The sequence below is a fragment of the Giraffa tippelskirchi genome, chromosome 12 (assembly GCF_054371585.1).
Source record: "Giraffa tippelskirchi isolate mGirTip1 chromosome 12, T2T-mGirTip1v1.2.pri, whole genome shotgun sequence".
Classification (NCBI taxonomy): domain Eukaryota; kingdom Metazoa; phylum Chordata; class Mammalia; order Artiodactyla; family Giraffidae; genus Giraffa; species Giraffa tippelskirchi.
In genome coordinates, this window is record NC_137286.1 from 36,651,701 (window position 1) to 36,678,576 (window position 26,876).

The 26,876-nt window shown below is 42.8% G+C and overlaps 1 protein-coding gene across 8 annotated transcripts; it reads left to right on the forward strand.

Annotated features, from left to right (window-relative positions):
* The first annotated feature begins 10,204 nt into the window (after positions 1 to 10,204).
* SKIC8 (SKI8 subunit of superkiller complex) lies at positions 10,205 to 25,853 on the forward strand. Of its 8 annotated transcripts, none has more exons than XM_081549659.1 (13): positions 10,205 to 10,242; positions 11,137 to 11,334; positions 12,337 to 12,446; positions 12,994 to 13,045; positions 13,745 to 13,772; positions 15,546 to 15,651; positions 16,024 to 16,196; positions 19,679 to 19,827; positions 20,043 to 20,136; positions 20,959 to 21,052; positions 22,865 to 22,957; positions 23,754 to 23,832; positions 25,568 to 25,853. In XM_081549659.1, the coding sequence occupies exons 4-13, from the start codon at positions 13,034 to 13,036 to the stop codon at positions 25,655 to 25,657; spliced, it is 918 nt and encodes a 305-aa protein (XP_081405785.1). In that variant the 5' UTR covers positions 10,205 to 10,242; positions 11,137 to 11,334; positions 12,337 to 12,446; positions 12,994 to 13,033; the 3' UTR covers positions 25,658 to 25,853. The 8 variants fall into 8 exon arrangements, with proteins under 8 accessions (XP_081405785.1, XP_081405787.1, XP_081405783.1 ...); XM_081549661.1 differs by having other exon boundaries at positions 11,137 to 11,186; XM_081549657.1 differs by lacking the exon at positions 11,137 to 11,334.
* The last annotated feature ends 1,023 nt before the right edge of the window (positions 25,854 to 26,876 follow it).

Sequence of the window (26,876 nt, forward strand, 5' to 3'; positions counted from 1 at the left end):
GCTGCACCTCCCGAGGCTCTCTCTCCCCTGCTTCTACCATCTGCTCACACTCCCTTGGGCGATCTTCCTAGACTACACCTACAGGGATTACCAAGGGGAATCCCATAGCTCGGTCTCCAAGGCCCCTGAAGAAAATGGGGTTTCTGTCCTCCTCCCTCCAGGCTTTGTGAGAACCACTGCCCTATTCCAAGGAGCATAACAATAATCCTTGATAGCCGGCTTCCTCCTCCATCTTCTTGTTTGGTTGAGATCAGTGGTTTGCCCACGTTCATCTGCATCATAGTCACCCTGGAGGGCTTCTTAACACAGACTGCTGGGCCCAGCTTCAGATCTGTGATGGAGCCTGAGAATTTTGCATTTTGAAAATTTTCCAGGTGATGCTGATACTACTGATTTGGGGACCACGCTTTGAAAACCGTTAGTGGTTTAGGACATGGTACTATGACCTCCACTTTTGAGGTAAGGAATTTGAGGCCTGAGAGGTCCTTGCTTGGGGTCCCATAGCAGGGACTGAGCAGTAGGCAGTTTCTGCCTCTGGGGTCTGGAGGAGCCCATCCCTTTCTGCCAGCACGGGCAAAGTGACCAAGGGCAGGCAGTGACTGCCACCCTCTGGCCAACAGCAGTAAAGCCCCAAGCTGGTGGCTCCACAGTTCTGGACTGTGTTTTGGGTGGAGACTGCCCAGACTGGATGGGGACTATCCAGGGACCCAGGTTGCTCGGTAGGAAGCCATTTTCCAGGAAGTTTCCTGACTCAGCCTCCCCGGACCAGCTGGAGAAGGAGCAGTGGGATCCCTGTGGGTTTGGATATGAACCCAAACTCCTGCCTCTGGCCCAATAAGAGTTCTGTCCCCACCCCTCTCAGCCACCCCTGTCCTTCCTGTGACTTTCTATTCCCTACCTTCCCCTCTCCTAAAACTATGGAATTGGGAATAAAAAAAGATATAGCCATCTCCCAATTCAGCCTGGGTTTCAACCCGACTCTGCAATTTGCTGACTGAGTGACGCTGGAGAAATCACTTTCCCTTTCTTAGGGTCAGTTTCCTTCTCTGTGTAAAATAGCATTAATCCCTCTGCAGCATGATCACAAGTATTCTGTGCAGTTGTGTTTCTCAGTGCGTGGCTCCAGTCATACGTTCACCATTGCATCTCTCCAAATGTTTAAAACCAAAACAAAAATTTGGAGATGTTAGGATCTGGGATTTGTGTATATACCAGAAAGTGAGCAAGACCATCCACTGGGATATGGAAAGAAAATATTAGACCTCCTGATTATATTTATTTTTATTTCATCTTTAAAAAAAATATTCATTCATGTATTTATTTGTGGCTGTGCTGAGTCTTCACTGATGTGTGGGCTTTCTCTAGCTGCAGCAAGCAGAGGCTATTCTCTAGTTGTGATGCATGGGCTTCTCATGGAGGTGGCTTCTTTTGTTGCAGAGCATGGGCTCCAGGGCACACAGGCTTCAGGAGTTGTAGCACACAGGCTTAGTTGCTCCATGGCATATGGGATCTTCCCATACCAAGGATCGAACCGGTGTCCCCTGTATTGCAAGGCAGATTCTTAACTGCTGGACCACCAGGCAAGGCCATATTTCATCTTTCTAAAATTCTATTTCTGTATTTGTTCTATAAGATACACAAATGTATTAGCAGAGTAGTACGTACACATCATTTATAAATAATATTCACATATGGAGTTGTTCAGAGGAACTGCCAGGCCCCTCTGTCCATGGGATTCTCCAGGCAAGAATACTGGAGTGGGTTGCCATTTCCTTCTCCATATGGGGGTGCACAACAAACATTTTTTAATGATGGGTATGTGAGATCACTGCTTTAGAAGAGGAAGGTCCTCATAACTTTCTAGAAGTTTCCTTGTGAGGAAATGCACAGAGTAGATAATTTCTGGGTGATGTCTAAGGGTTGCCCTGTCTATTAGCTTCAGAGATGCAAATATGTTTAGGTGTCTAGGGAGCCAGTGAGGGAAGGAGACCTTGAGACTTTTGAGACCTTCCTAAAAGTGAGCTGTATGTTTACAACTTCCCAGAAAATAATTGTAAGAGTAATAATAGCGAACATTTATTATTTACTATGTAAGAGGCACTGTTCTAAGCACATTATATGTATTAACTCTTTTAATCCTCATATCAACATAAAAGGAAAGTACCATGATTATCCTCAATTTAGAGATAAGGGAATTATCTTATTAACCCAGAGAGGTAATTTACCATAACCTCTTATGTATGTTATTTACCATACATAATTTACCCAGAGTTGCAGAGTGGAGCAGCCAAGATTGAACCCAGGCATTCTGGCCCTAGAGCCAGAGCTGTTTAACCCTTACATACCCAACCTGAAAATGAGAGGGGCCTGGGGGCCTGTTGGTGGCAGCAAGGAGGACAGAAGGAAGGCAAGTTGATCCGAGAGTGGGAGAGTCTTTGGGGGTGGAGTGAGGGGTCTGGCCATAAGAGAGAGGCACCATGTGACCAGACTGCAGGTTGGGCAGGAGAAGGGAGAACAGCAAGGAGGAGAGTGAGGGGTCAGCTGTGGGGGCCAGTGGGGCGGAGGCTAGGATGAACCCCACACAGCCTGATGTAGGGTTCCTGACATCAGGCTTTTCCAGATGGGGTTCAGGGAAGGACCACAGGAAGCCCGCTTGGAGTTCCTTGAGAGCCCTCACAGGACAGACACAGCCCATAGATGCCCCCCTCCCTCTACCTGTGCTGAGCAGCAAGCAAGACTTACACCTGCACCCCACTCCACACCCACTGACTCGGGTGTTTCCTAGGAAGTTGACAAAGTCTTCCTGGATCTGGAGCAGAGGTAGCCCTTCCTCTCAAGGAAGTGGTGAGCTCCCTGTTTTTGGAGGTGTGCAACCAGAGGCCTGATGATTCCATGATGGGGTTGTGTAGAGGGAGATAGGTGTGGGGTAGAACTGCAAGGCTCCTTCCCCTTTTAAAATGCTCAGACCTGTGACTCTGAGTGAAGGGAAGAGGAGAGGAGTCGAGTGGGAAGTCACAGTGGGAACTGTGACCTTGTATCACTTTACTTACCTCAGCCTCAGCCTCTTGCTGGGTCTGGGGCTGGCTGGAAAGGCAGCAAGCCACTCTCTGGGAACAGCTCTTTCTCTGCAGGGTTGCTGCCTTTCAGGGCAGCCCCCTTGTGCTCTGTGGAGCTTTTCAGGGCAGGGTGTACACCCGAGTTATTTCACAGTTAGCTTGGATTTTCACTTGATTTTTTTCTAAAATCCTTTCCATCCTCCTGATCTGCAAGATCACAACTTATAGATATTTAAATGGCAGACAATCACATTAGCACTTCTCTCCTGATTTGCTCTGCTACTGGCCTTTGAAGGATCAGTGATTTTTGGTGGAAAATAATTATATATTTTCTTTAACCTCTGACTAGAACTTAATATTTCCATTCATTATAAATGTAGGCAATAAGCACCAGAAGTATTAGTAGTACCTGTGGCTTTGTTACCAATACAAATCACAGATATTCTCCTATCACATTACAGCTGTTGCTGATCATTTGAAATATTGTTTATATGTATTGCCTCTTTGAAATTATAGAACTTATTAGACCTGCTGCATTCATAAAGAAGCACATATACTACTATTTCATAAATATTTTGAAAATTATTTTGACATAATTGGTTTCCTCTGTAATCTGTGTTTTGTTTTGATGCATTTAAAAACGTCATGCTAAGACTTCATGAGATGCCAAAGATGTTTATGACACAAAAAAGGCCAGCTAACCTATTTGCAGGGCAGGAATAGAGATACAGACTTGTGGACCCAGTGGGGGAAGGAGAGGGTGAAATGAATTGAAAGAGCAGTGTTGAAACATATACATTACCATATGTAAAATAGATAGCTAGTGGGAAGTTGCTGAATAACAGAGGGAGCTCAACCCAGTGCTCTGTGATAACCTAGAGGGGTGGGGTGGGGGGGATGGAAGGAAGGTTCAAGAGGAATGGATATATGTATACTTATGGCATCACCGACTCAACAGACCGGAGTTTGAGTAGACTCCGGGAGTTGGTGATGGACAGGGAGGCCTGGGGTGCTGCAGTCCATGGGGTCGCAAAGAGTCGGTCACAACTGAGCAACTGAACTGGACTGATGGCTGATTCACTGTACAGAGTTTCTGCATCTTTGGCTGCAAAGAAAATAATCAATCTGATTTCAGTATTGACCATCTGGTGATGTCCATGTATAGAGTTGTCTCTTGGGTTGTTGGAAAAAGAGTTTTGCTATGACCAGCAGGTTCTCTTGACAGAACTCTGTTAGCCTTTGCCTTGCTTCATTTTGTACTCCAAGGCCAAACTTGCTTGCTTTTAGGAGTATCTCTTGATTTCCTACTTTTGCATTCTAATCCCCTTTGATGAAAAGGACATCTTTTTCTGATGTTAGTTCTACAAGGTGTTGTAGGTCTTCATAGAACTGGTCAACTTCAGCTTCTTTGGCTTCAGTGGTTGGGCATAGACTTGGATTACTGTGATGTTGAATGGTCTGCCTTGGAAACGCACTGAGATCACTCTGTCATTTTGGGGACTGCACCCAAGTACTGAATTTTGGACTCTTTTGTTGTCTGTGAAGTTTACTCCATTTTTCCTAAGAGATTCTTGTCCACAGTAGTAGATATGATGGTCATCTGAATTAAATTCTCCTGTTCCTGTCCATTATAGTTAACTGATTGCTAAGATGTTGATGTTCACTCTTGCCATCTCCTGCATGACCACATCCAATTTACCTAGATTCATGACTCAACATTCCAGGTTCTACGCAATATTGTTCTTTACAGCATCTGACTTTACTTTCACCACCAGAAACACCCACAACTGAGCATTTTTTCTGCTTTGCCACTTCATTCTTTCTGGAGCTATTTGTAATTGTCCTCTGCTCTCTCCCTGTAGCATATAGGGCACCTTCCAACCAGGGATGGGGGCAGGGCACTCATATCTTTTTGGCTTTTCATACTGTCCGTGGGGTTCTTCAGGAGAGAATATTGGAGTGGGTTGCCATTTCCTTCCCCAGTGGACCATATTTTGTCAGAACTCTTCACTATGACCCAGCCTTCTTGGGTGGCCCTGCATGGCATGGCTTGTAGCTTCATTGAATTACACAAGACACTTCGCCACAATAGAAACTGAAGAGATTAAGAAGAGCTGGCAAGTATCCACAGAATAACTACACAAGAAAGGTCTTAGTAACCTAAATAACCGTGATGGTGTGGTCACTCACCTAGAGCAGGAGATCCTAGAATGTGAAGTTAAGCAGGCCTTAGGAAGCATCACTACAAACAAAGCTAGTGGAGATGATGAAATTCCAGCTGGACTATTTAAAATCCTAAAATATTATGCTGTTCAAGTGCTGCACTCATTATGTCAGCAAAATTGGAAAACTCAGCAGTGGCCACAGGACTGGAAAATGTCAGTTTTCATTCCAATCTCAAAGAAGAGCAATGCCAAAGAATGTTCAAACTACTGTACAACTGTATTCATGTCACATGCTAGCAAGGTTATCCTCAACATCTTTCGAGCTAAGCTTTAGCAACCAAGAACTTCCAGATATACAAGCTGGGTTTAGAAAGGATAGAGGAACCAGAGATCAAATTACCAACATTTGTTGGATCATAGAGAAAACAAGAGAATTCCAGAAAGACATCTGCTTCATTAACTACACTAATGCCTTTGACTGTGTGGATCACAACAAACTGTGGAAAATTCTTAAAGAGACAGGAGTAACAGACCACCTTACCTGTCTCCTGAGAAACTTGTATGGGAGTCAAGAAGCAACAGTCAGAACCAGACATGGAACAACTGATTGGTTCCAAATTGGGAAAGGAGTACGATAAGGCTGTATATTCTCACTCTGCTTATTTAACTTATATGCAGAGTCAGTCAGTTCAGTCGCTCAGTCGTATCTGACTCTTTGCGACCCCATGGACTGCAGCACATCAGGCTTCCCTGGTGAAATGCCGGGCTGAGTGAATCACAAGCTGGAATCAAGATAGCTGGGAGAAATATCAACAGCCTATGATATGCCGATGATATGCAACAGATATGCAGATGATACCACTCTAATGGTAGAAAGTGAAAAGGAACTAAAGAACCTCTTGATGAGGGTGAAAGAGGACAGTGAAAAAGTTGGCTTGAAACTCAACATTCAAAAAACTAAGATCATGGCATCTGGTCTCGTCACTTCATGGCAAATAGAAAGGGAAAAAGTGGAAGCAATGACAGATTTTCTTGGGCTTCAAAATCAACGTAGATGTTGACTGCAGCCATGAAATTAAAAGGTGCTTGCTCCTTGGAAGGAGAGCTATGACAAACCTAGACAAAGTATTAAAAAGCAGAGATATCACTTTGCCATAAATGTCTGTATATAGTCCAAGCTATAGTTTTTCAAGTAGTCATGTACGAATGTGAGAGTTGGACCATAAAGAAGGCTGAGTACTAAAGAACTGATGCTTTCAAATTGTGGTGCTGGAGAAGACTATTAAGAGTCCCTTAGACTGCAAAGAGATCAAACAAGTTGATTTTAGAGGAAATCAACCCTGAATATTCACTGGAAGGTCTGATGCTGAAGCTGAAGCTTGAATACTTTGGCCATATGATGTGAAGAACTGACTCATTGGAAAAGACTCTGATGCTGGGAAAGATTGAAGGTAAAAGGAGAAGGGGGCAGCAGAAGATGAGATGGTTAGATAGCATCACCGACTCAATGGACATGAATTTGAGCAAACTTCAGAGATAGTGGAGAACAGAAGAGCCTGGCATGGCAGTCCACGGAGTAATAAAGAATCAGACACGACTTAGCAACTGAACAACAACAAATGGCTGATTCATGTTGTTGTCTGGCAGAAACCAGCACAACATCATAAAACAATTATTGTCCAACTAAAAATAAATTGTTTAAAAAGGCCAGCGATCCTTGCTTCACAGCCCAGATGTTTTTGTTGTTGTTGTTGTTGTTTAGTCACTAAGTAGTGTCTGACTTTCTTTGCAACCCTGTGAACTGTAGCCTGCCAAGCTCCTCTCTCCATGGGATTTCCCAGGCAAGAATACTGGAGTGGGTTGCCATTTCCTTCTCCAGGGCATCTTCCCAACCCAGGGATTGAACCCTCATCTCCTGCCTTGCAGGCGGATTCTTTACCACTGAGCCACCCAGGAAGCCCCACGGTCCTGATACTAAGGCCAACGACGTCATGTGCCTTGGGCTCTAGCAGTGTTCTATGGGTAAAAGGAGGTGCACAATACATCCTTTTTGAATGAATGATTGAGTTTCTATCACAACTATAGAATTATAGAGTTGGAAAGTCTTTAGAGAGCAATGAATTTCAAACTTCATGGTCATAGCTCACAGCAGGAAAAACATTTTCCTTTGTGATCCATTACCTGTCTATGTGAAACAAGTTTTTTATAAAGCATGATATATCTTTAAATGCATGATACACTCTTATAGCTCCTATTTTTCTTAATCTATTGTATTTCTTATTGAGAGATAGTAATTAAATTTTTATTCAGAAATTATAATGGCTGACAAAAATTAAATTAATCCCCAAACTATTTGCTTCAGTTGGAAATTAATAGTTGTGGATTTGGAGGCAGGAACAAAAAGGTGAAAGCCTTAGTATTCTGACAACAGATATAAGGCATGAAAGTGATCAGTGTGCTCTCAGAATAATCTAGAGGTGGAATATTTACAGTTAATGCACAGAAAAAGAAAAAAAAAACACACATAAGCCCAAATCACAGAAATTAAAATTCACTTAATTCATAGCTGTAAGCACTTTTCTAGAAAAATTTCACCATTCTTAAAGTAGGAGTGTTCAAAAATATTTCTTTATATAAGCTAAAAGGAAGTAAAGATGACCCAATTGCCCTTGTTAAGGAGAAGTCATATAATAATCAGCCTATTTTCAAAACCCAGAGAAACCCAGAACTCTGCCAATAAAATTAAAGGGACAAAAACCAAGATTGGCCAAAACTGGCAACCAGTTGTACAGGAAGACAGTAGGTCACTCCTCATTTCACTGTTAAAAGCTGTTGCATTGGGAACTGATGCTAGGTCCTTTCCACACTCTAGTAACCTGGATTCTGGCCATTGCAGTGTCAATTTCTATTTGTTGGGTTCTGTGGAATTTCCCTGAATGCTGTGGTCCAGTCAGCACTTAGGTCAATATGATGGGAATTGCGTCCAGTTTGAAGACACACTTCCTGGCCTGAGGGTATAATTTGTACACTCTTCTTGAGCTTCAGGGACAAATGCACTCTGGTAAAGTATATCCAGAATGGCTACAGGGATAATGTGACTTTTAACAGAGGCCACCTAAGAGTTTTGACAATTCAAGGTTAACAACTGAAGCCTGCTCATTTTGACCCAAATTTTCTAAACCTGTGACATGTAGGAGATCCACTGGGGCTGGATGAAGTTTCCGTTGACAGAGTTGTCACTGAAGGAATTACTGAGGACCAGAGAACAGGCACTGGGAGACTTGTGAGTGTATTTAGCAAATTTCTGGGCCATAAATTTCCTCATAAGGCCCTCAAAGATTTTATCCAGTTGTATGGACAAGAGTTGTATGGTCTAACAGTTTTCTGAAATCATCATAGAACTCAAGATGTTTTAATAAACTAGATCCTGGGAAACTAACTTTGGGGGGTGGGGGGGACAGGGTAAGGGTAGATGGATATTTCAAGGGTTTACATTCACTGTGACCATACTTTACCATCATCCCCTTCTTCTAGACTCTTTTTGGGCTTTTAAACCAGTTTTAATCAGGAGAGACCGTGATCTCTCTCTCATAAGCTGAAAGAAAGCTTAATCCTTCAGGGCGCCCCCCGGGCGGGGGCGCCCCCCCCCCAACGGAACTTCCACTCCCTACTGCCCAGAGAGACTAGGACAGTGACCAGCAGCCAGGAGGGGCCGGGCAGCTTTTCAAGGATAGGGTGAGGTGCCTTCACCCTTCCATCTCCTTTTAAAATGCTGGTCATGAGCTTCTAAACTGATATGCATCACAGTAACCTAACCAGTTGTGTCCAAAAATCACTATGGGCGCTGACTGCAGCCATGAAATTAAAAGATTCTTGCTCCTTGGAAGAAAGCTATGATAAACTTGGACAGCCTATTAAAAAGCAAAGACATTACTTTGCTGACAAAGGTCCATCTAGTCAAGTGAAGTGAAAGTCACTCAGTCCTGTCTGACTCTTTGCAACCCAATGTTTTATACAGTCCATGGAATTCTCCAGGCCAGAATACAGGAATGGGTAGCCTTTCCCTTCTCCAGGGGATCTTCTCAACCCAGGGGTCAGGTCTCCTGCATTGCAGGCAGATTCTTTACCAGCTGAGCCACAAGGGAAGCCCATCTAGTCAAAGCTATGGTTTTTCCAGTAGTCATGTATGAATGTGAGAGTTGGACCACAAAGAAGGCTGAGCACCAAAGAGCTGATGCTTTTGAACTGTGGTGTTGACAGTTGATAGTTGATTCTTGAGAGTCCCTTGGACAGCAAGGAGATCAAACCGGTCAATCCTAAAGGAAATCAACCCTGAATATTCATTGAAGGACTGATGCTGAAGCTGAAGCTCCAATACTTTGGCCACCTGATCGGAAGAGCTGACTCATTAGAAAAGACCCTGATGCTGGTAAAGATTGAAGGCAGGAGGAGAAGGGGATGACAGGATGAGATGATTGGATGGCATCACCAACTCAATGGACATGAGTCTGAGCAAATTCTGGGAGATAGTGGGAGGACAGGGAAACCTGGCGTGCTGCAGTCCATGGGGTCGCAAAGAATCAGACACGACTGAGCGACTGACTGAACAACAACCCGTTGTGACTTTACAGTTGAAATATAAAGCTCTATTTCACTGAAAAAATGTTGAAGCAATAGAACTCTTGCAGTCATCAGGTGTAGTCTATCTCAAAGTACAAATAAAGAAATTGGAACCCAACAGTTGTTGAAACCTAAAACTTTCGCAAGCCGGTTCTCAGTGGCCCCGCCCCAGGGGAAACCAAGGTGACCGGGGCGTGGCCTCTCCCCCTTCTCCCCGCCCATCCTCTTCCAGGTCCGCCCCGCGCGCGTTTTAGTGACGGCAGAGGGCGCTGCGGTGTGCGCCTGCGCCTTGGGAACCGGCGAGATGCCCCGCCTCTTCGTGAGCTCATCACCCCGCGTCGGGGTCTCGCGGAACCTGGCGTCAGAGGAGCCGCGGGGCAGTGCAGCCGGACAGTGACGGGGTGAGTTGGTCCGCAAAGCCGTTGGGGATGGCACTCGTCGGTGCTGATAACGGTCCAGGCTGGAGGGCGGCTGAGCAAGAGTGGGCCCGAGGCTACCTCTAGGAGGGTTTGCTCAGGAATGCCCCACGCCGCAGGGCCTGAGAGTGGTGGGTTCCGTGACTCCATTTACTCTGGCTGCCTCAGTGTGTGGGGCCTGAGGGGAGAGGGTAGGTGGCCTCATCTTGCATCCTGAGGATGTTCTGTGCAGCCTCGAGGTTAGGGCTGGTCTCAGTGTCGATAGAACTGTCTTAACCGAAGTTTTCTAGTGGTGGGCCACGCTGTCTTTTTCGGTAGCGAGCTGGACAGGTACAGGCACAGGCTGAGTTATCTTTACTTAAGGTACCACGTAGTATTGCGGGTTACTGACCTCCCTGAGTACTTTAATAGGGGCATGTGTAGTGTTCTTTGGAAACATTGAGGAAGCAATGAATTCTGCCTGGGAAATGAGAGTTCTCTAAAGAAGATGACAAAAGAGGCTTTTGGAGTCCTCTTAACGCTGAAATTATTGTAGGATAAGAAACTGATGTAAAAGGTAGTGTAATCTATACTATAGCTTGTATCCACCTTCTCCTGTCAGACTAACTTTAGGAGAGGTTCCTTAACCTCTCTTGAAGTCTCACTTTCCTTATGAGGAATGTAGAGATTATGATAAGAATATCTATTAAATGAGATGAGAGGGTTCAGTGATCTAACCTACATGTAATTTGTAAAACCGGGTACATCATAGTACCCTGACTCATGGTACATCATCAAACATACATCCATTAATAGAAGCTCACCTCTGTCTTGAGGAGCCTGGCTTCTTGGAAGTTGACTTCTTGCAAACCTTCCTACTCTTGTTTCTCCTTGTTGCAGGTAATTGTTTCTGTTGCAGGGATGTGAGGCAGGATTTGGAAGGGCGGAAGGTTGGTGCCCAAGAGAGTTTGAATACTGTTTACTCCAGCGAAACTGGCCTGACCTCCTGCCTATCTTTCCTACCCTTGCCAAGACACTGTTCTTGCGTTACAAATGAATTAAGCACTACCACCTTGACTGAGATCTTCACAGGCAAAGGTTATTTAGAAATTGTTTGTTTTTTCTGTTATCCTTGGAAAACCTTCACAGTAGTCTTTTTGAGTTTGCAAATTTAAAGCGAGTAACCTGAACATGGATGCCTTAGATGTATGGTCTCCTGTGTCCATGGATAGAATTGAGGGGGCCATGAACTTGGATGAGAAGAAAAATTGCATCCTTATGTTCTCAAACTTCTAACTGAAATTTAGCGTTTCCTTCAATTATAAATGTAGTCAGCAAACCAAGTATTAACAGGGTGACTTTGTCACCAATGGAAATCACACATATTTTCGTATCTTAGGATATTGTATAAGTTCATTATAACTTTGAAATTATGGTAGTTGTTAGATTTGCTGCTAAATCTTGTTATATAATGTGTAAATAAAGAATCACATATGCTATCACAAAATCTAATTTTTGTATTTGGTTAAATTTTATTTCTGTAGACAGTTGATCCTTACTATTCTCAGGCTCTGTATTTCCAAATTCATCTACACTCTAAAATTTATTTGTAGCCCCCAAATCATCACTTGCAGTGCTTTGTGATCTTGGATATGTGCGAGGTGGTGAAAATTTTGAGTCAACTGACGCACATTCTTAGCTGCAGTTGAACAAGGAAACACTCTGCTTTCTTGTTTCAGTTATCATGCTGTAAACAAGTGTCTTTTTTTCAATCTGTTAGTGTTATGATTTTTGTATTTTTGTGGTTTTATTGGTGATTTCACTGTTTAGAATAGCCCTCCAAGCACAGTAGTAAAACTCTCTTAGTGTTCCAAAGTCCAGGAAGATTGTGATGTGTCTTACGGAGAAAACAACATCTGTAGATAAACTTCTTATAGGCGTGAATTATGTTGCTATTAGCCATGAGTTCAATATTAATGAATCGCCAATGTAAAATAAGGTGTCTTTAAACAGAAACACGCATAAAATAAAGCTACTTATTGATCAGTTGCCCCAAATTTACCGGAGTCTTGCAGGAACCTAATACAGTGTCTCCCCCAGGAGCAGTGGATCAGTGTTCACTAATTCGATATTCAGTGACTTTATGGAACTTAACTGCCTGGAATAACGAGAATGGACTATACTTGGTTTCCTTTCTAATCCTATGTATTGTATGTATTTAAAAACATCCTGAAAAGGGGTTTATAGGCTTTACAAGGCTACGTTGGTCAGGGGGCGGAGGATTCTATATCACACACAAAAGTTAAGAAGCCTTATTATAGCTTTTGGGAAACATGTAGTCTCCCTCTAGCTCACACCCTCATTTACACTGCTGACTCTTATCTGCATTTTTGGCTGAGATCCTTGCATGAACTGTAAGAATTTTGCTCCCCCATATTTGCTTGTTGTTTTTAATAAAGAATATTTTAAATTAAAAGATCCTGTGGTTTTATCTCTTGGAAAAGCAGCAAGGAGGGAGACTGGATCCTCTCTGTAGTCAACTTGAGAAGAAAATATGAGAGGTGGTAGGTGTTAGTTGAGAAAGAAGACCGTGCCACCTAGTAGGGCTTGTGAACGGGGCCCCTGAGATCGATCTATAGAAAAGTGTCAGGTCAGCTCTGGCCAAGAGTTGCCTTACAGTCTTGATCAAGGGGAACCTTCTATAGCCCTCTCTCCTGATGACCTCCTCTTACTGAAGCCCTGGTGTTGTTTCCACAGAGCTGTCTGGCCTTTAGCTCTTCATCTTTGGTTAAAGGAGATGACCAACCAGGTAAGGCCTATGGAGAGGAAGAGTACCAGTTGGTCTCTTTGGGGGTTCAAGCCCAATACATTGTCTGGGTTTGTAGTCAGAAAACTAGCATCTGATTCCTGCTCTGCTTCTGAAGAGGAGGGTATCCTGGGCACATAGTCACCAAAGGGTTAGGTGGCATTAGTAAAATGCACAACACTGAGAGGAGGGTAATTTTATCTCAGTCTGTATCACAGTTTACAAAGGGATTGAGGAAGCTTAAAAGAATTTGTACACAAAAATAAGAAAGAAAAATTAGAAAGAGAGAAACATGTCTTTGTAAGAAAATTAGGGACAGAGTCAATAGGTTATTATGCAGGCTGTGTGGTTTTATACAACTACAAAAATTAACCTGCAAACTGGACTCTGAGCTTCCTGGTGATCAGAGCAGGAAAAAGCACATAATTTATTATTCTTTTTGGGTGGGTGGAAGTAGTTAGACGAGACTCTAGCTTCTTTAAGAACTAATTGTTTTCTTTAAGAGACTATAGTTTCTTTAAGAACTAACACTACAGAACTTGCATGAGCTCACAGGAGGTCAGGCTACAGCATGGGAGGTAGCTAACACTGGTGATTATATCTGCTGGGGCACAAGGTGGTGAGTTGTGGGGTGTTTAGGGAAAGGATGGAACACATCTGAAATCTGACCATTGGTTTAATGTGTCTTCTGTTCTTTTTTAGTATAGTATTCTCTTCAAACAAGAGCAAGGTAAGCAGCTTGCCAGTTCAAGCAGATTCACCTGTGAAAAGCTGTTGTCCCTGGCTTAAGGTTTTTGTCATGCTGACCAAACGTGCAGTTCCCAACCATACTCACTTTACGTAAGAATTGGCAGGGGCAGCTGAAAACAAATACACTTCGGAACAAACAACCAACAACAAAAAAACCAACCACTAACTTAAAGAGCAGGAGTCAAATGATAGACTGGAGAACTCTGGGCTGAGGAAAATTTTTCCCACTTGAGGAAGGCGTGACTGAGCTTCCTGGCTATCAAAGTAAAAGAAGGAAACTCTTTGAGTCTCAGGACTCTCTGTTAATACCAGCTCACCTGGGGAGGTAAACTTGAGCCTGGCTATGAAGTCAGAAGTTCTCTTGGGAGTCATTATTCAGGCTCCTCCATTTAAAATAAGTGTAGTGATTCTCACAGAGGGCCTCTGACTCTCAATAAAAGAGGAGGATAAAATAGGTGAATTTCTATCAAGTCCACTGAGTATATGGGTGGGCTTGGGGCTGTGTGGCAGTGGTAGTGGTGGGAATGGGAGAAGGAGGGAGGTCAGAGTCGGTCTGGAAAGGTAACTGGCCAGTGATAGTGGACTTCGTATCTGAAAAGGAGGGTGTGCATGGACTATTCACTTGTGTCTCATTTCTTCACCACAGCCTAGATAAGTTATGTAAAGCCTGGAGAAATTTGTGGAATGCCTAATAAAGCTCTTCCACTTTAAGTAGTGACATTTAGGTAGTCTGAAGTTTAAACCCAAAGCATTCTTTGAAGTTAGCGAGCATAGGTAACTAGCAGCTAATCAGCTTGTCAGTCAGCTACCTTGTATGCACCTAATGCCATCTGGTGGCAAGCTGGCAGGCTTGGGTCAGGTGGGGATTGTAATGGAAGCCAAGATGCTATATGTAACACAGCTGTTTAAGTTGAATGTCCTTGTATTCATGTCTTGGAAAGGTGTCCCTGAAGAATTGCTGCCAGGTATGAAGAAAGCCTTCTTGTGCACTTGTTACATTTGTATTCCTGTACCAGGTCTACAGACCCACCAGTGTGGCCCACCAGATACACAGCGTACAGACTTAGAATTTAAAGTGGACTTTAGTTAGTAGGGAGGTTAGGTTTTTAGGTTTGAATATCAGCTCTGCCTCTTCGTAGCTTTTGACTTTGAGTGAGCTAGTAGGCTTCTCTAAGCCTCTGATTTTTATCTGTAGCATGAAGATGCTATTCATAGGGTTGTTGTGGTTAATTGAGGTAATCCCTACAGAAGGATTACAGTAATAACTGGCCCATTAACATAATAGACTTGTGGCAAAAGGCAAATCATGTGGCACCTATTTTAGTTATTTATTTTTGGACCTGTACTGTTTACAGTTGACCTGCCTACTGGTTTCCAAAGATCTCTAAGAAATAACTCTTAACAAGTTTGATCTCTTTTAGGGGGTAGGTTTCACTTTAGCCAAGTGAGAGCCATTCCAAACTAATGCCTGTCAGACAGCATACTAAAGTAGAAAGGACACTGGACTATTCCAGTACTGCTCCCCACCTGGTAAACCTGTGATTTGTGGCAAGTGACTTCTTCAGAACCTCTGGTTTTCTTATCTGCGTCCACTGTTCTAATAAAAGCTGTGTGGGAAAGCCATCTGCAAAACAGTAAAGCAGATACAGGTAGATATTACCTCAGAATTGGTGTAACAGTATTTCTGCTATATCTTGGCACATTCAGTTTAGAAGTTGTATGAAGACTTCATATGAATGACTTTCTGTTCCAGCCCATGATGATGCCATCTGGTCAGTTGCCTGGGGGTCAAACAAGAAAGAAAACTCTGAGACGGTGGTCACGGGATCCCTGGATGACCTGGTGAAGGTCTGGAAATGGTGAGTGCTCTTTCCTCTACAATACAGCCTTGGAAGCTGGAGTTTTTCTTCTGGGCTCCCAAGTTGCAATCAGAGAAGTATTGACTATTATCTAAGCAAGAAAGCAATGGCGATATGGTGGTATAAAAAGGCAGACTCTTTTTTTCTCACTTGTTTTCCTGTTATTCACTGTTAAGGCCTTATAGTTGAAAGAAAAAAAAATGATATGGTTAAAAGTTGGCTGCATTTGGTGTTCTGTGGCTCTTCATTTCTTCTCTTGATTCTGCATTTCACAGACCTCTGGTAATGCATAGTTACAGGGGCCCAAAATTTCAGATGCCAGGTACCATGTGTTGTGTGTGAAGAAATCCATTTCTCTGTCCCCCATTGAAGGCGTGATGAGAAGCTGGACCTACAGTGGAGTCTGGAGGGCCATCAGCTGGGTGTGGTGTCTGTGGACATCAGCCACACCCTGCCCATTGCTGCATCCAGTTCTCTTGATGCTCATATTCGTCTCTGGGACTTGGAAAACGGCAAACAGATAAAGTCTATAGATGCAGGACCTGGTAAGAGTTTTACTCTTAGAGAAGATACTAGAGGTTTACAATCCTTTTTTGATACCTTTAGTCTGAAAACTGAGTTCATTTCCCCTCAGTGCCAGTATTCGATATCTCTGATTCTTAACTGTTGGAGCTTTTTAAGGAACACATATGTTGTTGTTCGGTTGCTTGGTCGTGTCTGACTCTTTGTGACCTCGTGGACTGTAGTGTGCCAGGCTTCCGTGTCCTTCACTATCTCCCAGAGTTTGCTCAGACCCACGTCCATTGATAGAGAAGGCAGTGGCACCCCACTCCAGTGTTCTTGCCTGGAGAATCCCAGGGACGGGGGAGCCTGGTGGGCTGCCATCTGTGGGGTCCCACAGAGTCGGACACGACTGAAGCGACTTAGCAGCAGCAGCATGTCCATTGAATACATATGTCCAGTTCCTATTTTGGATCTACTGAATCAGTTTTGGCGTGTATGGGGCAGGTTGTGTGTTTGAAAAAAGTCACCCAAACATTCTGACTCCCCAGGTAATTGTTCTTGCATGTGTCCTTGCCCTATTGGTATCTCTTACGGAGGACCTGGGTCCCCAAACTAGTGCACAAAGTCTGTTAAGCTGCGAAGAGGAGGAAGAGGTGGATCTATTGCTGCCTTTTCATCTTGGGCACCTAAGCCCTCCCATGACGCTAAGGTCACTGTGTGGCTTTGTAGCCCCAGGCACACCACAGTTGAAGAAATGAGTGCTGGATTGGTTCTAAGGAAAAGGACGAAGTCTGTAGCCAGCTTGCCAATAGTATCTTAAACTACATATTGGTTCCAGTTGTGGCAAGTGACCATTGAAAGATTACTGTTAGGAAAGAAACAAGATACTGAGATGAATAGAAGGTTGGATTTATTTTCTTTTTTGGATAGGAATCTTCATAAAACTATACCGGACCATTAAACAACAGTTAATTGAGTAAATAATAAAGTCAAGCATTGCTATTGACAACTAAGGAGCAGCTCAGTTGAATTCACCTAAAGGTAAAACTACTAAGTCGAGGTCTAATAAATTTAGGCAAATGGACATTTACATTATACCAGTCTTGAAAATATGCCTGGAGAATGTGAAAGGAGGAATAGAAGGAGGAGGAAAGAGAAAGATCTCAGATCTTGAAGAAGAAAGTGAAGAAGTAGAAGAAAGGGAAGATGGTGGGGAAGATCCTTCATTTGACGCCTCACCCAGGCTGTGGCTGCAGCAAACTGATGTCAAAGAAGAAAGTGGAAGCATAGGGGCCTCTCAACATCAGATGGTTCAGGGTGTCCCAGTGTAAAGAAGAGTTCCTATTTTCACTGATGAGGTGGAACTTAGTGATTAAAATAAATATTATGCAAATGCTAAAGTAAATTTTAGAGTGCAAGGTTAAATTGAGGAATAAAAATTCCTTCAATTTTGAGGAAAAGGACATTCACCACTGAAAGTTTTATATTATTAAACAGCTAATAAGGGAAATATAAAAGTAATTCCAAAGTGATTTTATTAAACTTGAAGGAATCATAATCAGATTTTCTAATAACCATTATTCCTGTAAACAACTAATTATAATAGGAATAAGAGAACATAATCCTGTTAGAATAAATGGCATAGTCATTAGATAGATACTAAAAAGCAGCCTTGTGAGAGATTGATTATAATAAAAGCTTTTTTAGATCTTCTTGGTTGACTGAGCACTTTTGAAGTTAATTTCCTTTTTGAAACAAGTATTTCTTAAGTGAGAGGTAAATTAATTATTACTTTGAGTATATGTGTTAAGATTTGCAAGAAATTTTTATTTTAAAACTCACTCTGGTATATGGTACTGACCCCTATGTGCTGGGAGCCCCTATCTGCCATGAGTCAAGTTCAGGAAGACCTCTCTCCTGTAGGCTGAGAAGGGCTTGACCTCTTTGAGCCCTGCCCCAGGAGTAAGGAGAGTGACTTGGGAAGAAGCCTTTCTTCTCCCTTTGATCTGATAAGCACTGTTTCTGGGCAGATACAGGAAGGGCAGGACTTAGGGAACATTCCCATATAAGACTGGGCATGGGCAACAGCGCTGGACAACTGGACTATTCCTTGATCTCTAGGCTCTGACCCCAAAGGCTCCTAAAGCTCTTTGAGATTGCCTATGAAGAATTTACCACATAACTGAGAAAAGAAATGCTGAAATATGTCAGTGGTCCAGATGGAAGTATAAAGCACATGTGCTTACCCAGGCTGCCCCATGATTCTGGAGACCTTTACACAGAAGCACTATAATATAGAAATAACATCTGAATAGAACCTTTGAAATCCGATTGTGTGATATAACTTAAAAACTAGTTGATTAAAAAAAAAATGCCTCTTTCCAGTCCTTATTCTCTTGCTAATTTGTGATAAGTACTTTGTCATATTATAGTTTTATATAAGAATATTTCTGGTACCTCTTCATTTATTTGCAGCTTATTGAGGTAGACTTTCACCTCTATAATTACACTCTGAAATTAACCCATTATACTGTTTAACAAGTTTTAGTAAATTTCCACAGTTGTGCAGCCATCACTCCAATTCAGTTTTAGAACACTTCCATGTCCCCTAAATGTTCCCTCACGCCCATTTATAGTTAATCTGTGCTCCCACCCTCAGCCTCAGGCAACCACTGATCAGCTTTCTGTCTCTATAGTTTTGCCATTTTGAAAGATTTCACATAAGTGAAATTATATTGTCTTACGTATCTTTCTTTAGCATGATGTTTTTGAGGTTTATCCGTGTTGTAGCATGTATCAGTAGTCTGTTCCTTTTTATTGCTTAGTAGTAAGTATTCCATTATAGTGATATTCCACATTTTGTTCATTCATCAAGTGATGGATATTTGGATTCTCTCCAGTTTTTGAGTATTCTTAGTAATGCTGCTGTGAGCATCCAGGTTCAGGTCTGTTCATGAAGATGCGTTTCCATTTCTCTAGAAGTGGAATTGCTAGGTATTATGGTGTGTGTTTTCACTTACGCTGTCAAAACTGTTTTTCAAAGTAGCTATACCATTTTATATTCCCACCAGTGTATGAGGATTTTGGTTTCACTACACCCTTGCTAACACTTGGTATTGTCCTGTCTGTCTACATTTTTAGTGAAAAGTTAAGAAACCCTTAAATTGTTATAGAATTAATACCTTTACAACATATTAATGTTGGGCATATTAATGTTGGGCTTCTGACTGAAGCACCTGAGCAGTGCAACTCAGTGACTAAACAGCCGTTAAAAGATGACATAGTTCGTGGAAACCTGTATGAGGAGATAGGAAACAGTGATTCTCCAGCTTAACAAGGGTCTTTGCGAATTTCAGGCCATGCTATACCCATATTAATACAATTAATATCTTTACAATGTCATGTTCTGAATCAGGACACTGTTCCTCCAATTTTAAAACATGTATCTTTTGCTAAAGCTTTAAATTTTTTAAAATTAAGGTCAGATCTTTTCTCACTATAGTTTTCCTTTTTTTCTGTTCAGTGGATGCCTGGACTTTGGCCTTTTCTCCTGATTCTCAGTATCTGGCCACAGGAACTCACGTGGGAAAAGTGAACATTTTTGGTGTGGAAAGTGGGAAAAAGGAGTATTCTTTGGACACAAGAGGAAAATTCATTCTTAGTATTGCATATGTAAGGAAATATTGCTTTGTTTCTGTCTGATTCTCTCAGTTTACTCTTCTGGCCTGTTGTATTCCTTGATAAACGTCTGCATTGGTCTCACTAGGAAGCTGCTGGCTTGGTTTGCCAGTCAGCCAGTTAGACCTGGAACCAGCAGATTACTTGTGTTTGAGGAGGGATGGCTTAACAACATGGAGTTTCAAATGATTTTTGTATGTTCTTTACAGAGTCCTGATGGGAAATACCTGGCCAGTGGAGCCATAGACGGAATCATTAATATTTTTGATATTGCAACTGGGAAACTTCTGCATACGCTGGAAGGTGTGGTTCATCATTTTGTGCAAACTGGGTTATCAGATCACAAAGGAAGACTTACTGTTTCATTAAAATGCTACTAAATGGCAAACGAGCCTTCGATTTGCAAAACATCACTCTCAGTTGGGAATCCGAAATGCCTCTAAGGTTCACTTTTGTCGCTATAGTTATAAGCTAGACATGTTAGTTTTTGTACCAGTGTTTTAAATGCTTATTTTGGTGAACAGGCTTACTTTTTATTTATGTGTTAATATATCCTAGCTACATGAGTGTCTTATTTCTGTCATGTTTGGCTCTAAAGAACTTTGTGATTGGAAAATAGCCCCTTTTTGTCGACAGTTTGAAGGTAAACGAAAGTTCTGTGCCCTCTCTGCACTGGTGACCTCTGGGCAGGAGGATGGGGTACTAGGACAGGGGAAGGGTTGGAGGGAGACCTCTTCAGTGCATCTTTTACCCTACAACAAAGGATTTGGTAGGGAACTAGCATCCTGTTTGTTCAACATACGAATCAGAAACAATGCATATTTCCATTGTTGGCCATATCTGTAGGGGCAGGGGAGTTTTGTCTAAGCGGTGTGTCCTGAGGTCCAGTTGATCAGGGAAGGGATCTGAGGAGATGGCCCCTAGGAGGAGGGGCCTGCGTCCTGTGCATGTTTCTAGAGCATTAGGAAGCAGGGTCCAGTCTGTAGCTCGCCTCTGACTGAAGCACCTGAGCAGTGCAACTCAGTGACTTAGCAGCCATTAAAGATGACATAGTTCGTGGAAACCTGTATGAGGAGATAGGAGACAGTGATTCTCCAGCTTAACAAGGGTCTTTGTGAATTTCAGGCCATGCTATGCCCATTCGCTCCCTGACTTTTTCCCCGGATTCACAGCTCCTTGTCACTGCTTCAGATGATGGCTACATCAAGATCTATGATGTGTAAGTTACCTGTTGGGATTCAGCACTTCTCTCTTAATATCAGTGCCTGTTTTGTCTCTTATCATTAGGAGGAGCCCTAGCAAGTGAGCTGCTCCCTCTTCATGTCTAGGAAAGACATGTGCTCAGGTCCTGTCAGACTCTGGAGTCTCCCCAGTCATTCCTCCCCTGTCAGTATCCCTGCTTTGAGCTTAGAATGTTATAGAGGAAGTCGTGCGTGGGTTACCGACTAGGATCAGCTACTTGCTACTTCTTTTCCAGCATCCTGTCTCTTGTGGGACACACTGATTTTAAATTCTTTTGGAAAGGTGAGTAGTGTACAGATGAACAGGTGGAGCCATGGGCTGTAGCTGGCTTGAAGTAATGATGAAAAAACTAGAACATTTGTTTTCTGAGGGTGTGACGTTCTAGAAGGCATTCCTCTGCCCTAGTTAGGGAGTTGTCTGTTTATAAGCCAGCTTACAGCAGGTCTCGATAAGGGAGCTTCTTTGTTGTTGGTTTTTGTCCGCAGGTATAGAAGTGAGTTAGTTAATCTTCAGTTCACAGCTCACTTTCATTGTAAGCCTGTGCATGGGCCCTTTCTCTTTTCCTTTTCCCCTATATTTCTCAGTCCCAAGTCTCCCCTATAAGGTGTTTGACGTGTGTCCCTGATTCTTTGACTCAGTTCTGCGATCAGTGTGCCTCGTTTCTGGCTTCCGAATGTGGCGTTCTAATCCACTGGGTGCATCTGTTACCCTTCTCTGTGCCCCAGCGATGGGTGCCACACCATGACCATCCATGTGCCTATTACTTTTGTGGGCCTTTGAGAGTTTTGCAGGAGTTTGAACTTGGGAGCTTTTGGACAACAGAAAGTTGTCAAATAGACATGGAATTAGAACTGCAGTTTCTGGAGTTAGAGCTGAACGAGCTGTGAGGGTCTGAGAGAAGATGCCTGTCTCAAGTTGTGCTTGCTTGTCAACAGCAGGGCCAGTATAAATACTAGCAATTTCTTACGTGTTCAGCTCTCTTTAATAAGGCTTTCACTGTTACAGTTTCATCATCTTCCCAACTACCGGTGAGGTAGCACAGGTTAAGGTCCCAATCATATTGCAGGCGAGGAACCCAAGCTGAGGTGGTGGTTTGGCCAAGGTGCTGATACTGAATGAACACCCGGGACTTTTACCTTCTCATGGTCCCCCAGCTTTCTACTGAGGCCACCTCTCCTCTTAACTGGGGTCTGCTCTACTCCGCTGGCTTCAGGGGTGAAACTGCAGACCTTAGTCAGGTCTTAGGGTTGTTCTCCTGCCATAGGTGATTTGATTTCACTTTTTTAAAAAGTGAAAATGACTATAGTCATTAGACCTGTCTTATTCTTGGTTAAGTTAAAAATGGTCTGTCCAAGTCATACCTGTTGTAAAGAATACATTTTGATACCTTCCTTAGACACAGGCACTGGCTCCACATGGAAAGGACGCTAGGTGGGCAGGGGTCAGAACCTGCAGCTACTCTGAGATGGGTACTTGCCTGCTGGTTCTGTTTCTTCATCTTAGGAATTGGCTTGCTGAGCCTTCTTTATTTTGAACTAATAAGCTCTGCTTGTTTAGGGTCCTATTTTTGGCTCTTGGAGGCTCTGACATATTTGGGGTTAATGCTATTGAAGATTTTGTTTCTGCAGTATGTGATGCTACTTCAATGAAAAGAGATTGTCTATGTTAATACTGTCATTTTAAGGATAGCAGATTTGATCCAATTAAATGGACACAGTACACCTTCCATTTCAGTGATTATATTCCAAAAGTTAACGTCTCCATTTTATTTGAAACTTTCCCATTTCAGACAACATGCCAACTTGGCTGGCACATTGAGTGGCCACGCATCCTGGGTGCTGAACGTTGCATTTTGTCCGGATGACACGCACTTTGTTTCCAGGTACTTATGACTCTTATCAGTTCCTAAAATGTTAGGAAGATGAAGATGGTCATGTTATATGAATTGCCTTAAAATTTGAAGATGGTGTGACCCTTTTCTTATTCAGGTAGCCTTTGTTTTCTGCAGTGTTTTTTAAATTGTCAAGTTAATTGTTCTTAGCTGGAACAAAGATGGATTTTTTTGGGCAACTCAGTTCTTACTTCTTCCTTATAAATCTAGGCCTCTACCTACAGTAGATTCAGTTCAGTTCAGCTCAGTCGCTCAGTCGTGTCCGACTCTTTGCGACCCATGAATTGCAGCACGCCAGGCCTAAAGGATACCTGTGTTCTGATAGTAACTATAGATACAAAAATCTGTAAAATGTTATGCTTTGAGACCCCAATGTTGTTTAGGCCCAGGATGGCCAAGACAGTTGAAAAACAGGAGATGGATGGCTTAATAGCACTGCACAGAAGTTTATAGAAAACTCTGAGAGCCTTTATTTTGAAGCTTTAACCAGTCTCCCTCCCCTCCAGATATAGAACTCTCATCTGAGACTCCTGACAAGAATATTTAATATGAGGGCCAAGCAGATCAGATGTTTGGGGGAATAGCTGCTCTGTGAGTGGGGAAGGCCAGCCAGTTGTGCCAGCATTCTTGACCACCTTTGGGGACCAGGCCAGCCGCTTGTGCACACACTCACCAAGGGAGCCTCTAGGTAGATTGAGTCAAGGAGTGTGGAGTTTTTGGTCAGATTCTTTCCAACTTCACCGGTCTGAAAACTTTTCTGATACTGATGTTTCCTTTTTTAAAATAGTTCATCTGACAAAAGTGTTAAAGTTTGGGATGTTGGAACGAGGACTTGTGTTCACACCTTCTTTGATCACCAGGATCAGGTATGGCATAATTAACATTTAAATTCCTTTGTCTTTGGATTGCTAGCATTGTCTGACCGCTGTGCCAAAACTCATTCATTTTCCTAACCTTGCTGCTCAGGTTGTCGAGAGGGGATGACCCTCAGAGCTGAGCTGCTCTGATTGCTTGGATGTCCATCCAGCCAGTGTTCCGGTGGACACTGGGGTGCAGAGGCTGGGGATGTGTTTTCAGCCTGGAAACCCACAAGGCATGATATGTCCACCCATGGTACGGGTAGACCAGAAAACCCGCACTAGCCGCACAGCCTTTGAATGACTTCTTTGGAACATGCTGCAGCAACGCCTAGGGCACGCCTGGGCCTGTTTCTGGGTACAGCTGGGCCATGGCTGTCTCGGGAAGGACCTGCTTCCTCAGAAACTTGCATTCCATCCCACAGCCGTCACTTTCTCTTTTGGAGCTGCCCAAAGAAGTGATAAGATTTTTTTTTCTTTGAATATAATTGAAGCCAGAAATTCTTAACAGGTTGTTTGACTTTAAAGATATTGCTAAGTTTTATTTCAGCCTTTACATTAGGAAAAAGAGGCCCTATTCTCTCAGGAGTCTTCCTGTGAGATAAATGTGAAATGTTAAGGCATTCTAGGGCAGGGCTTCTCAGTCTTTAATGTACCCTGGGGATCTGGTAACAATACAGATTCAGTAGGTCTGGCCTGCACCTGAGTTTTTGTCCCACGCTTCAGGTGAGACTAGCAATGCTAGTTCAAACCACTTTTGAATAGCAAGGGTCTTGGGGAAGCAGTATAAAAAATACCCATGGCAGTATAAAGTCATCTTCTATTATGTATTTTGTATGTTCTTAGGATGATCTCATAGAATCTCTTTGCAATGCATTTTAAAGTTAACAAATGTTCATGCTTTTTTACACTTAATCTTACGTTGTTGCCAATGAACTTGAGAGGATTTAATCTGGACATTCCACTCCTGGATTTAAACATTGTACTCAGGAAGGAAGTCCTGGCTGGCTGTGTTGCTTTGTATGAGAGTCAGACTGTGGTGCAGTCCTCAGAGGAAGACATTTGGAGTGGAAATAAAGCCGTCACCTGGCCCACTCACAGCACTGAAGTCAGGGCTAGAACACCCACCTCAGGGATAGAGTGACAAGCTTGACCTGATGAAACTCCTACCACATCAGTTCTGTCTGGGAAGGAGGTGTGAATCTGTTAACTCAACATGTAGCAAATGAAATCAATGACTTGCAACACCAAGTTATCTAGCTCCTGGGGACAGGCAGGTTTCATAGGCCTCTAATAAGAGAGTGAGAATTACTGACGTAGGTTGTGGGCACAAGGAGGTAGACGAGGAGCACAGTTGGCAATTACCCCTGTAGGCAGTGACCTCAGAGTAGCTGTGGGACCTTTTCCTTCTTGGAGACCTGAGAACCCGTGCTGGTCCCTCGTGGGTTCCATTGTCACAACATTAGGTCACTTCCTAGATTGTGAATCTTTGAAAGGTTTGTAAATACCTTGATTTATGTTTAGAAATGAATTATCTGGAGTTGGGAGGTGAGTGTGTTGAGAATTAAACAGTAGTAATAGAAGCTGCCTGATTAAAGGAAAAGCCCCATTCTTACTGTTGAGAAAGCATGGGAACATCCTCATCTCAGTGTTTTTCTGGATTCAGTATAATGAGAGTAGGGTAAGGGTATTTGTTCATAAAGAATAAAGGCATTGGTAGAAATTTTTCTCTTTTTATTTACAGGTCTGGGGAGTAAAATACAATGGAAATGGCTCAAAAATTGTGTCTGTTGGAGATGACCAGGAAATTCACATCTATGATTGTCCCATTTAAACATCAACATCTTCCAGGCTAATGCTGCAGAGAGAACGTATAGATTGATCATGACATTCCTTACCTTTCTAGCTTGTTAATATAGCATTTATTAAAAAGTTTAGCAAAAACTTAAATTTTGTAGATACATATAAATCTTTTCATGTTTTATTGGAAATGCCATTCATACTTTAACATAAAGTGTTCTTAATGCAAACACTCATGTTTTTCACCATGCTTCTTTCTCATTTGCCCTGTTACTGATAGAACAGTAAGAAGAGTTGTCATCATTCTGTGACAGTGAGTATTGCCTCAGGAATGAGGACATCCAGGCATGTACTAAACTTTCCAGTATAGAAATTTAGGCTCACTCTTCCAGGAGACGAGCCATGCAGAGGCTGTGTTAGGAAGCTAATCTATTTTAGAATGTGATCCTGAAAGAAACAGGTTATTTTACTGGGTGGGAACATTCTTTAGTCCTGTCTGAGCATTCTATTTGGTAGATTAAAAATTCACCCTGTTAATTTTAGAGAAGCCTGTAACTTGCTGGTGGATATTGCTGCCTTAATAATGTCTGCAGGCTCAAGCCTATACCTACTCTGGTTGACCTCCAGCCCTACCTTAGTTATCCCAGAGCTCCTGTACCTCAGTTTTCTCAGTGGCCCACTTGAGACATGGTCTGCATGTAACAGGAAAGGTGTAAGTAGCTAACATTCCAAAGTTTGTTGCTTTTTACTGATAATAACTTCATGTCGGGTCCCATGCTTTTCCTCCAGACTCCCCATAACCCTTAAATCAAGCCCATCCTCTCTTCTCTCTCCTGCCTCTGCCTTGTTCACCCTCCTATAACTGAAGCAGGAGGTAAGATGGGCCCCCAACCACAGATTCATTCCCTGTGGACTGAAACTCCAAGACAAGAAGAGCAGGATAATTAAGGGAGGAAGCTGGGCCCTGGTCATACCACATATTCTCATTCTCAAAGTTAGGAGACCTCCCTGACCACACATGCACAGAAAGGCTCCTTGGAGGTCAAAGGGGAGTGATGCCAAGGATGTTGTACCCATAGGCCTCTTCAGTAGAATCCTTCTTGGCTAAGAGACGTGTGCACACACACAGAGGAAGATCCTGAGATACACCAAATATAGACTGTGAACTGGGCAAATCTAAATGACTGGCCAAAGGAAACCCAGAAAAAAATGCCCCTTTAAAGTCATTCAGACTGTCAGGAGAGTATGACTCA